The sequence below is a fragment of the Anarrhichthys ocellatus genome, unplaced genomic scaffold, assembly GCF_004355925.1.
Source record: "Anarrhichthys ocellatus isolate YVR2014 unplaced genomic scaffold, GSC_Weel_1.0 scaffold49, whole genome shotgun sequence".
In the NCBI taxonomy this organism is placed as follows: Eukaryota; Metazoa; Chordata; class Actinopteri; order Perciformes; family Anarhichadidae; genus Anarrhichthys; species Anarrhichthys ocellatus.
Genome location: NW_022280079.1, coordinates 2,075,586 through 2,087,088, shown reverse-complemented (window position 1 = coordinate 2,087,088; position 11,503 = coordinate 2,075,586). Strand labels below are relative to the sequence as shown.

General features: G+C 46.3%; 2 protein-coding genes across 4 annotated transcripts in view; one reads left to right on the top strand and one right to left on the bottom strand.

The window, feature by feature from the left end:
- Window positions 1–2,655, top strand: part of sbf1 (SET binding factor 1) — a 72,739-nt gene extending 70,084 nt beyond the window's left edge. Inside the window, exon 38 of the mRNA XM_031869839.1 lies at window positions 2,642–2,655. Within this exon, the coding sequence (XP_031725699.1) occupies window positions 2,642–2,655 (14 nt within the window). The remainder of the gene's footprint in view (window positions 1–2,641) is intronic.
- Window positions 1,489–11,503, bottom strand: part of ppp6r2a (protein phosphatase 6, regulatory subunit 2a) — a 21,326-nt gene continuing 11,311 nt past the window's right edge. Inside the window, exons 18-24 of one of the 3 annotated variants that reach the window (XM_031869790.1) lie at window positions 9,122–9,249; window positions 8,788–9,002; window positions 8,520–8,664; window positions 6,313–6,401; window positions 5,997–6,174; window positions 5,075–5,182; window positions 1,489–4,232 (exon numbers count right to left, since the gene is read on the bottom strand). In XM_031869790.1, the coding sequence (XP_031725650.1) occupies window positions 4,184–4,232; window positions 5,075–5,182; window positions 5,997–6,174; window positions 6,313–6,401; window positions 8,520–8,664; window positions 8,788–9,002; window positions 9,122–9,249 (912 nt within the window). In that variant the 3' untranslated portion in view covers window positions 1,489–4,183. The remainder of the gene's footprint in view (window positions 4,233–5,074; window positions 5,183–5,996; window positions 6,175–6,312; window positions 6,402–8,519; window positions 8,665–8,787; window positions 9,003–9,121; window positions 9,250–11,503) is intronic. The other 2 variants (XM_031869791.1, XM_031869792.1) reach the window with 2 other exon arrangements.

Below are 11,503 nucleotides of genomic sequence, written 5' to 3'. Positions count from 1 at the left end.
CCCCCCCCCCCCCCCCCCCCCTCTTTCTTCAGGAAACAGTTGAGACAACAGGATATATGTCGAACACATATTTGAGTCAAAATAACCGAGGATTTATCCGTTCTCTTCACGAATTCAGCTCACAGCGAGGTGCAGTTATGATTTTTATTGATAAAGCGGCTTGTGGTTCTGGTGCTTGTTTGCTCACAGCTCTGTAATGGTTTCACGGAGAGAAGTTCTGAAGATATCTTTGGAATCTGTATGTTATTGGCGTGCTTTCTGCTGTTTCGGTTTTCCGTGTTAGCCTTTAGCTTCTTCTTCGCGCCTACCGGAGTGCGTGGTCGGCTCAGCAATGGCAAAAGAGTGATATTGTGGTAATTGTTTTAGATGCTTATATTAGTCGTGTAGAATTGTGTTTGGAGTGTGTAAAATGGCTTGGATGATATTGTTCCCCAGAATCTCTTCTTTAACTGGGTATATAACATGTGTGTAACATTCATTATATTCGTTTCTGAAAAGTGCATTCTACAACACGCTGTACGCTAAACACCCCCCCAGGGGGCTCTCGGGTGAGGAGAGTTGGAAAAAGAAAAGGCTTCAGTTGCATCCAAAGGGGGAAGAAACATCCACTAACTTGTCAATAAGAGGCCAGGAAAGTAGAGTTGCTTGCGTGTGCTGCCGCATTAGAATACAAAATTGAATAAGAAAAGGGAGAACTTGAATTTAACGCAAGGAAGGAAGGAAGGCCTGTCTATTGATACTGAGGTCACAGAAGCCATGAATATAATAATGGATGATGACCTGCAGATAGGAATGCCAGAAAAATGAGTCCTGCTTGAGAGATCCTATACCTTAAAGGAAAAGTCGTATGTTTTGGCTGTCTCACCAGAGGACTTCTCATCAGAAGTTGGAGAATAGAATGATCTGCAAAGACAGACTGTTTGAATAAAGGCACTAAATCTGATCATACAGACATGTATTTCTGGATCAAGGAAGCTCTGTGACCTTCTGCACTAAAGGCCTCAGACAGCAGTTACAAGTCCAAGGAAAGAAAAGGAGAATCCTGTCGCGCACTGAGTCAACAGAACATAGCAGGAAGCAGTTTACTGGACTTGAAGTGAGCAGTCTTGATGGAGAGGGATTTCTTTTTGACTCCCTAAAATACAGCCAGGATGAAATTCCAGTCATGACGGAGCACAAGGTGGAGTGATCCAAAGATGGCACAACTTAAGTCTGTATCCCTCACAACAAGTTGATCTTCTTTCTTTAGGCTGCTGTGGCATATCCTGTTTAGGTACCGTATCTCTCACACACACACTGGACAACCGCTGCTTCTCATAGTATATAATGTCAAAAAGTAGGGATGCACCGATCCACCTTTTTCAGTCCCAACAGTGATACCTGGGCTTTATGTATCAGTGTTGAGTCACTGAGCGGGGTCACTCTTTTATGTATTAACATTGATTTCATAACATTGTAAAGCAAAATGTAAGAAAAGCAATACATGGATATAAATGTAGTTATCTCCAAAAAAAACAATGGTTTATTTCAATTGCTTGCTAGCAGTCACACTGCTTGGCTCTGTTTTGGTCTCCACCATCTCCTGAGGGAAATATCCGACTCATTAGCTGCTGAATGTTCACCATGGAGTTGCTGACTCAGTCTGTTTGTGCTGAGCAGGTAGTGTACAGTGAGTCTATTGAAATGAGTAAGACTGAACCAAAACAGTACCGAGGGCTGTGAAACCAAATGATGATCTTAAAGATGCTCAAACAGTCCGGTGAGGTGATGATTCTGTGTGTGTTACAAGGAACACCGTTCACACACGTTATCATTTTATGCACAGATGATGTAAAGGTAGATAAAGAGCAGCTTTGAAAACAGGTGATCCACCACTGAACGCTGGCTGCTTTTTATTTGGGAAGTTCCATTTTTTTTGCCGAGAGGATCTGCAGTTACAAGCAGGACGCTCACAGTTGACGTGTTGCTTTCCGACATCGGGATCACTATTAAGGCTATTACTTGTTGACTGGGATGGATTCCCTATCTCAGGTGTCTACAAGTTGAATTTCATATTGTCCTGAAATCAATAGCTGCCTTGAATTTAGAAATAAATATAAGGATAAGTTTGGGAAAGTGGTAACAGAAATATGAAGCCAATTTGTAGTTTAGGGACTAAACCTGAAAAAGCTGCTGTTCAGCCAACCCTTACTTTAAAGGGATAGTTCAGATGTTTTCCAGTGGGGTTGTATGAGGTACTTATTTATAGTCAGTGCTACTTCCTGTGTTAATGTGTGACTTTGGAATTTTAAAGCGTTAGTTCAGATTTACCAAAGTCACATAATACAAACTAAACAATGTAGGCAGCAGTAGAGCAGCAACTTGTGTTCTGAGGTAAAATAACTTTTTGTCAATGGAGTCTGTGGCTTTGAGCACATAGATGCTTTAACAGCTTCTAAATAAAACCTAGAGTTAAACTGATGTAGATTGTGTCTAAAATACGTCCACAGCAGTACATTGCTACATATACCGTAGTAATACCTCATACACTCACACTTCTAAACATCTGAACTCAGTTCGTCTGCATCATAAAGTACCTCAGTTATGTTTAGTGGCTGAACTCTGACCTCCCTGTATACCTCTTCTCCATGTGCTTGTGCAGACTCACTCTCCTGACAGCTTTGTTACACCTTTGATCATCTTTATATGGAGACCCGTGACCCAACCAGAGGTCTACTCCACCAGAGGAGCTGTGGGGGGGTGCAGGCTCTTTAAATTAACGTCTTATTCACACAAACGGGCAGAGGTGGAAAGACAACAACCAGACGGGCAAAGCAAAGCTTTTGGTATTAATGTGGTCAACCAGACACTTTTAATTTCAAATTAGCTTTTTAACAATGATCGTAGAACCTGATCGCTGTCAAATGATTGAAGTACACCAAAGAGGCCCGGAGCTCTGCAGAACCCAGACCTGCCCTCTTTCCAATCCTGCTGCTCAGAGACAAATAAGATCACAACTTAAAAAACACACACAGCGTCACTCTGGCCCTGTGAGTAAGTGCTTGGTGGAGAGAGAGAAGAAAGGAACAGACAATAGTAATCTCAAGATTGCTTGTAAAATTACTTTTAAATGTAGATAATATTTGTATATAGGTAGATGTTTGGTTGATTTAAGGGGGATAGCAATAAGAACTTAAAGGTCAATACAATCAGAAGGTCTTAGCTCACTAGCTAGGTCAACAGAACCGGTTATACATGCAGTAAAAAGAAAAATTTAAAAATCAGAACGATCAAGTTGAGATTATATCCAAATTTATCGGCCCAGAACTACACCAGATCCAAGTCTGCGACGCCAGATTGATTCTTTTTAAAAAGACCAAAAAAAAAGTTGAATTTAATTTTTAAATATAAATGGCTAATTGACATTATTGCACATGAGCAAAAGACAGTAATACTATTAGAGCTCTGTTCAACGACCTGCCCCTCCACCACCACCTCGCCCTTCCTGAAGCACTTGAGAACATTCAGAAACCTGGAGATGTTCCATCAACCGCTACCAGAGACAGACGAAAGAAACACGCAACCAAAGGATAAGAACCTTGATCTGAGACGACAGACGGGACAGCCAGCAGAGATGAGGGGACAACACTTACATTGTGCTATAATGTACAGTAAATGGCTGCATAAGTGCTTTTTCTTAAACTTGAAAAAAAAAAAGTTTTCCAAAAAAAAACCAAAGTATTTATTGTTGAGGCATCATTGAAAGTTAGCCTGTGCTATCCATTCAGGGGTGACGATGTAAAATCCCTAACAATGGGATTCCAACAGCTTCGGACAAGTGGGAGAGAAATCTTTCTGGACATAGAAAAATAATAATAATGATGTTACCCCTCGGATTCTGTCGTTTCAAAGATCGCTGCTACATTAAAACCGCACGTAATTATGTGCAACATCAAAAAAAGGCGTTGAAGATGATTCCTCTACACTCTTCTGTCTGTTGGTTTTGTTTGTCACTCTTTTTTTTTTTTTTTTTTATGTCCCGCCGCCTCATTATTGGTGTTGATTGGCAGTGTCCAGGTCCAATAACGTGGCCGAGTGATTCAGTAAAAAAACACCATAGTTGCTGTGAGGTTATTTAGGGGAGGAGTCCCTCTGGAGGAGGCTGACAGTCCACGGCACCGTCACTGATGGTTAGCAGTGTAGCTCAGACCGGCCCGTTGACCGACACTTCCTGGGGCGGTGGCGTTTCCTCTCTGTTAGGAACAGAGGAACACGGTCACATAAACACAACCTGAGAGGATGAGCAGCCACTGGAGGGGGTTTAACTGGGAGAAAACACACGGCTACACAAAGCCTTTAACCGCCATCCCTCCCTGATCACAGAAAGTTTGAATTAGATACTCAATGCTCTCTGTAGTAAACCTCAGTTTCATTGGTGAAAAGTATCTTGCTGAACAAAACATACAGGTCACACCAATTTGTGGTAAACAAAGTTTATTTTCTGCAATAATCCAGAAGCCAATGGAAAAATCCTATTTGAATTTTTGTCGAAAGCGAGTGCGATGCCAACTTCTGGGTTTCTTTACAAAAATACGTCATCCCTGCAGCACCTATAAAACTGTCAATTACTATTTTGTGCAGCTACACAGCTGGTAACACTTCCTGTGCGGTGCTTTGACTCCATTCATCTGAATAAAATAGTAAAGAAATGCTCATCACAAGTTCTTAAGGCCCAAAGTGATGTCATCAAATGGCTTTAGTCTGACCAATGTTCCAAAACTTAAAAATATTAACTCCATTATCAAAGAAAAGTAGCATTGATTACATTTCTCCAGAGTGAGTAATCGAAGAGTTAACTCCTTATTTCAGTCAATAAGTCGACTAATCGGTAGTTTAGGTTCTTCAGTCGATTAGTCGTTTTTATGCTTTGACTTATTTCAACAAAGTCATGAGCACATCTCTGGTAAACAAGATTTAAAGCGGTGTTTGTGTGTGAAACTCGAAGGTTGACTAAATCAACTAATTGATTAGTAGACACAAACACTTAAGAGCTTCAGCCCTAACTTCTATACAGTGTCAGCAGAAGGGCACGTACTTCCTGTCTGTCTGTGTGGTGGCAGGTGAATCCTCAGCAGGCTGCTGCTCCGACGCTTTAGGAGGATCTGACAGAGAGAGCTTCTCCAGAGATGCCGGACTCTCCTCACTGCAGGACACAGACCAACGTCACCCATTAGTCCACTGTAGTACACTTCAGGGTCAAGTCAGTGTCTTTCAACTTTTGCTTCATTTTTGTTGTGGGCATCAGCCTCTGGACACTGGGTGTGTAGCACGCATCCAAGACCAAGCTACGTAAATGATGCGGACACGGCGCCGAAAAAACTGGGGGATGTTAATTATTAACCATAACCGATGCCAACAGTAAGAAGAATCTAAAAATTCCACCTTAAAGGTCAGCCCACCTTAAGGCTAGAGTTGTCACCAACTTCAGGGCTAACCCGAGTTAGCCTGTTTTGGGCATTCACTACAGCTGGTGTTGAATAATTTAACCGGTTTGGCATTGCCGCTGGGAGGCTTGTTAGGCTCTTCAACCACAGCAGCCCTGCATGCAAGGCACTGATCTTAACGGTTAATGATCCGTTAATGAGTGTCGGCTATTGGTCAGAAAAATAGTCCAGAATTAGCATAATTCACTCATTGCTATAACTAAAACAGGATTTTTTTTCCCCAACTGCAAAAAGTAATAACATTGCGTTTGCTACCCAGCTGTCAAGCTCCAAACTTCTTTTGGTTTCTGTAGAGAACCAGAAAAGCTCTCAGGATGTACTTTACTTCAAAAAGGCAATTTCAGATCCCAGTCCAGTCTATCATTACCTCAATGTGGTAATTATGTTTCAAATATAGCTGTTTCTACACACAGACCAGCTGTTTGTGTGTGGCTGCAGAGTGGACTGGTCACCAGAGGAGGATTTCACCGCTCAGCATCTGACAGCAGAGCTTCCAGCTAAAAAGTTACAAACCTTTTGAGGTCTGCTGTCTTGTTGCCGGGGGTGCCGGCTGTTTCCGAGGCGACGGCAGCGGCGTTTTTGTCGTCCTCCTCACTGTCGGATCCCCCGGAGGAGCTGCTGTCTGAGGCCACGAGAGGAGCCTTTCTCCCTTCTCCCACCGGCCAAGCTCCAGAGGAGGCACTCGCATCTGCTGACGCAGAAACAAAGACAGAACACACAAGTTTGTCAATCATGATGTGTGTATGAGCCGTTCAGGGGCGTAAGTGTGCACCTCTAACAGACACGGGCTGTTGTCAGCTGAGCTCTGAGGATGCAGGGAAACACTCACCACTCTTCTCTGGGTTTTGTGTGGCTTGTGTTTTTGCGTCACTGCTGCTTGAGTCCACAGGAGAGCTGCACCTGGGATCACTCTCTGTACTGTAGACAATCCAGAGGAAAGCAGAGAGTTAACAAGTGGTGAAGAATGACACCATCTGTGAACAATGACTCAAACCGTAAAATAATATAATACAACTGTTTAACGGCACACCTCAGTCTACAGACTAACAACGTCCCACTGTGTGAAAAGACACGAGCTATTCAATAGATCATGATCACTAAACCTGTCCTGTGGATCATCTGATAGTCTTTACATTTTAGAGCTTTTGTTTTCCTCCCAGTATTGAAGCTGAAGTACTTCAGCCGTAGCACATTTGTGTTCACAAGTCCACTATAAGTGACAAATGTTCGGATTTCTCTAAATGTTGACTTTTTGTTTTGCAATTCTAAAGCTTTCGGCTCGGGGGCCACATTGAGTTTTAAAATTTGACAGGCTGGCCGGGCCAGTAGCGGATGAATGGAAAGTGTTTGTGTGAACTAATATAGATTACAAGTGAAAGCCATGACCTAAAAAGTAAAGAACTTACATTTTATTTCAGTGGGAATAGTGTTGTTGGTCACCCTTTTTTGCTAGTGCATCAACGTTTGGTTGTGGCAATTCTCAGAACAGATCTGAGGTGTTCATCAGTGAAAGACTGGTTTTTTTAGCAATTTGCTTCTTTGAAGGGCTCATACAGATGCTGTGTTGAGTCTTTCCTTGTCTCTCCCCCTGTGTCACGGTGTGGGTACATCTCACTGGAGTTAGGAAACGTATCAGAATACCCTTGTTTTATTGGCTAAACTGCATCACGTGACGTGATTTACAACGCATTAGTCTGTTTTTCCTGCACCGCTGAACAAGTGCCGTGAATAACTCCGCTGCATAAAGCAAAGGCCCGCGACCCACTGAAAACGGGTCCGCGACGAACTACCTGTTGAGAATCACTGGTCTACAGGATCGTGACGAGCGGTGAACAGTGTGTGGCGTGTCTTACATCTCTTCCTGTTTCCTTCACCTACATTCCCCTGGGTCCTAAGCCCCTCCACGTACAGCTTCTTATCACCCTCTATGTACCAACGTACGTTTATAACAAATACCACACATATTACAGTAATCAGCGTTGCATATGTGTCAAGCTATCGGTGCATCTCCAGTCTGTCTTTGTTCATCCTGCATCGCTCTGTTCTGTTCTTTAATGCAACGTTACTGGAGCGACGGAGCCTCTCCAAGCTGTTAGCAGACTGTTGTGCTAGCAGGCTCGCGAGTGCGCTGTACCCAGCATGCAGTTCGGTGGTGAAATTTTTATAAATGTACAATTATTAGTGTTACAATTTGTTGATGTGTCACAGACTGTTATGTGCTGTTGTGTTTTGCTCTGTTAAAGAGCGTTAGTTGTGGGTTGTTCATTGTTGTGTTATAAAGTTATGACCATGACTAGGGTTCCCTCTCAATACATATAAGAGAACTAGCTCCGACCCCAGTGCTTTCAGCAGCGAACAATACATTTAGCTGCCTGTTGAAGACAGACAGCAGTTGTTTTGGCTATGCACCGGTATGATGGTGTGAAAAATTCATATCATACGGGAAATTAAAACCGGTATACCGCCCAGCCCTAGTCTTTATTTTAGTTTGGGCAATTTTGTACCAATATTTGACGGGCCGGATTAAAAAGCCCAACGGGCCGTAGTTTGCCCATGCCTGCTTTAGACAAAGGTTTGAGACGGAGATTGTCCCGTACACACTCTGTACTTCAAAACTAAAATGACCGGAGAAACTACTGTCTGAACTAGGAACTACAAGTCCTTTATGCGTTTCCTGTTTGTGTTTGAAGAACCACGCAGATTAGACAAATTATACCGCTGGATTAAAAACCAACAGCTGTGTTTGAGACACGGCTGTTGTCCTTCGTGTTTACTGCTGTGTCACTGTGATGTTTGAGCTGGATGGAATGAAAAGGACATGAAGAGGTGGAAAAGAAGAGTGAGTGTTCAACTTTAGCTGCAGGGTTTGTGTTGAATCAGCGTCTGTTGAAACTTTGCCTCTATTGTTTCTGAACATCTAGAGAGCAGACACTTTTTGCCACCTGGAACAATCAGGAAATACATTTTCCATCACTGTTTTTCTTGAAGACCGACCTAGCAGACCAGCTAATGTGGGTCAATATGTTGGCTTCTCACCCGGAGAAAGGCTGGAACTCAGTGAAGTTGGCCCAGCCACTTCCCTGCGTCTCTGCGCCACTCCTGGATGAGCTGTCCCACCCTGCTGGGGTTTGGGATGCTGCGGTCCCTCCAGAGTCCCTGAAATGTGCTGTCCAGCCTGGACCTGGAAACAAGACCAAAGAATAAAAATGCTCTTTCAAACTAAGACAAGAGGCTGTTCTCAAAGTTCCTCGGTTTACATGAGATTTGGCTGTGTTCTGTGGGTAGCTGCTGTCCTCGGACCGACCTGTTTCTGATGCATTCTGTGGGTAGCTGCTGTCCTCGGACCGACCTGTTTCTGATGCGTTCTGTGGGTAGCTGCTGTCCTCGGACCGACCTGTTTCTGATGCGTTCTGCTCACAGTCCTCGTCCTCATCAGATTCAGATCCGTGGTCCCGCTCCCTGCCTCCGTTCTCCATGCTGCTCCTGGAGCTTTCCTCTGAGGTTTGGGAGATCCCGAACCTGGTGGAGTGACAATGGATAGAAGTTGAGACGAAAGGGTTAACAGATAGAAGACGGAAACGCTTGGTGTTCTAAAAACTGCTTTGATGGGATGAAAACTAGAAAACAACCAGGTTTACCTTGTTCTGGATTTAGCTTGTGTTGCATAGTTCATCTCCTTCTCCTCCCAAATGTCCTCTTCTTCTTCAACGTCATCAAACTGGCGTATCCTCTCTTTACAGCAGGCTTCAAAAGCAGCCGCATTGGCCTGCACACAAACACACTTTTGAATGAAGTCAGTCTGTTGTCTCTTTGCGACCATGGTTAGACGGATTACCAATATGCAGCTAGTTCTGTAGCAGTGAGTGCTATATAAATATCACTGACAGTGAGAGCAGATTCAGTTTGATAGTTCATTCTCTAATTAAGACCCAAACAACAAAACCTCTGCGAATCGCCACCTTATCGTGGTGGAGTTTGAGTGGCTCAGTGATCCTGGGATCTATGTTGTCCGAGGCATTAGCCCCTGGTAGGGTCTCCCAAGGCAAACAGGTTTCAGGGGAGAGCCCAGACTAAGAGCGGTTCAAAACGACCCCTATGATAGTTAGCCCACGGACTATAGCCACCTCGCCCGGACCGGGGCACCCTCCCGGAGCCAGACCCAGGAGGGGAGCTCGTAGGAGAGCGTCTGGTGGCCGGGCCTTTGCCCATGGGGCCTGGTCGGGCTCAGCCCGAACAAACACCATGGAGCAACCACCCTGTGGACCCACCACCCGCAGGGACAAGCATCGGGGCCGGGTGCTATGCAGACCGGGCGGCGGGAGGCCTGGGCATGCCGATCGCTGGCAGCATAGACTAGATCTAGGGATGTGGAACGTCACCTCGCTAGCGGGGCAAGAGCCGGAGCTGGTGCAGGAGGTGGAGCGATACCAGCTAGAAATAGTTGGACTCACCTCCACACACAGCGTTGGCTCTGGAACCAAGCTCCTGGAGAGGGGTTGGACTTTGTCCTTTTCCGGAGTTGCCCAGGGTGAGAGGCGCCGGGCGGGAGTGGGGATACTCACGAGCCCCCGGCTGAGCGCCGCTGTGTTGGAGTTCTCCCCGGAGAGCGAGAGGGTCACCTCCATGCGCCTACGGGTTGCGGGAGCAAGGCTCCGACTGTGGTTTGTGCTTATGCGCCAAACAGCAGTTCGGAGTATCCGGCCTTCTTGGAGTCGGTGGGAGGGGTCCTGGAAAGGGCGCCGCCTACCAACTCCATAGTTCTCCTGGGGGACTTCAACGCTCACGTGGGCAATGACGGAGAAACCTGGCGGGGGGGTGATTGGGAGGAACGGCTTGCCCGATCTGAACCCGAATGGTGTTTCGTTATTGGACTTCTGTGCTTGCCACGGTTTGGCCATAATGACCACTATGTTCGAACATAAGGTGGCTCATAAGTGTACCTGGTACCAGAACACCTTAGGCCGGAGATCAATGATCGACTTTGTAATCATATCATTTGATTTGCGGCCGTATGTCTTGGACACTCGGGTGAAGAGAGGAGCAGAGCTGTCGACTGATCACCACCTGGTGGTGAGTTGGATCAGATGGCAGGGGAACCGGTTGGAAAGACCCGGCAAACCCAAACGTGTAGTGAGGGTAAACTGGGAACGTCTGGCGGAGGACCCTGTCGGGGAGGTCTTTAACTCCCACCTCTGGAAGAACTTCTCACACATCCCAAGGGAGGTTGGGGACACGGAATCTGAGTGGACCATGTTCAAAGCCTCTATTGTGGACGTGGACGCGGCCGCTAGGAGCTGTGGCCGGAAGGTCATCGGTGCCTGTCGTGGCGGCAACCCGAGAACACGGTGGTGGACACCGTCAAGCTGAAGGAGGCCTTCAAGGCCTGGTTGGCCCAGGGGTCTCCTGAAGCAGCTGACAGGTACCGGCAGGCCAGAAGGGCTGCAGCTGCGGTGGTCGCGAATGCTAAAACTCGGGCATGGGAGGAGTTCGGGGAGGCCATGGAGAAGGACTTTCGGTTGGCCTCAAGGAGGTTCTGGCAAACCATCCGACGGCTCAGGAAGAGAAAGCAGGGCTTACCCCAGGCTATTCTCAGCGGGCGGGGACTGCTAACCTGGACGGAGGACATCGTCAGGCGGTGGAAAGAGCACTTTGAGGAACTCCTAAACCCGACCAACATGTCCTCTGCAGAGGAGGCAGCGCCTGAGGACCTAGGGGGAAGCTCACCCATATCCCTGGCAGAGGTCGCTGAGGTAGTTAAAAAGCTCCTTGGTGGCAAGGCGCCGGGGGTGGATGAGATCCGCCCTGAGATGCTGAAGGCGCTGGACATAGTTGGGCTGTCCTGGCTGACACGCCTCTTCAATGTCGCATGGGGGTCGGGATCAGTGCCCATGGAATGGCAGACCGGGGTGGTGGTTCCCATCTTCAAAAAGGGGGACCGGAGAGTGTGCTCAAATTACCGGGGTATCACACTACTCAGCCTCCCGGGGAAGGCTTATGCCAGGGTGCTGGAAAGGAGGCTC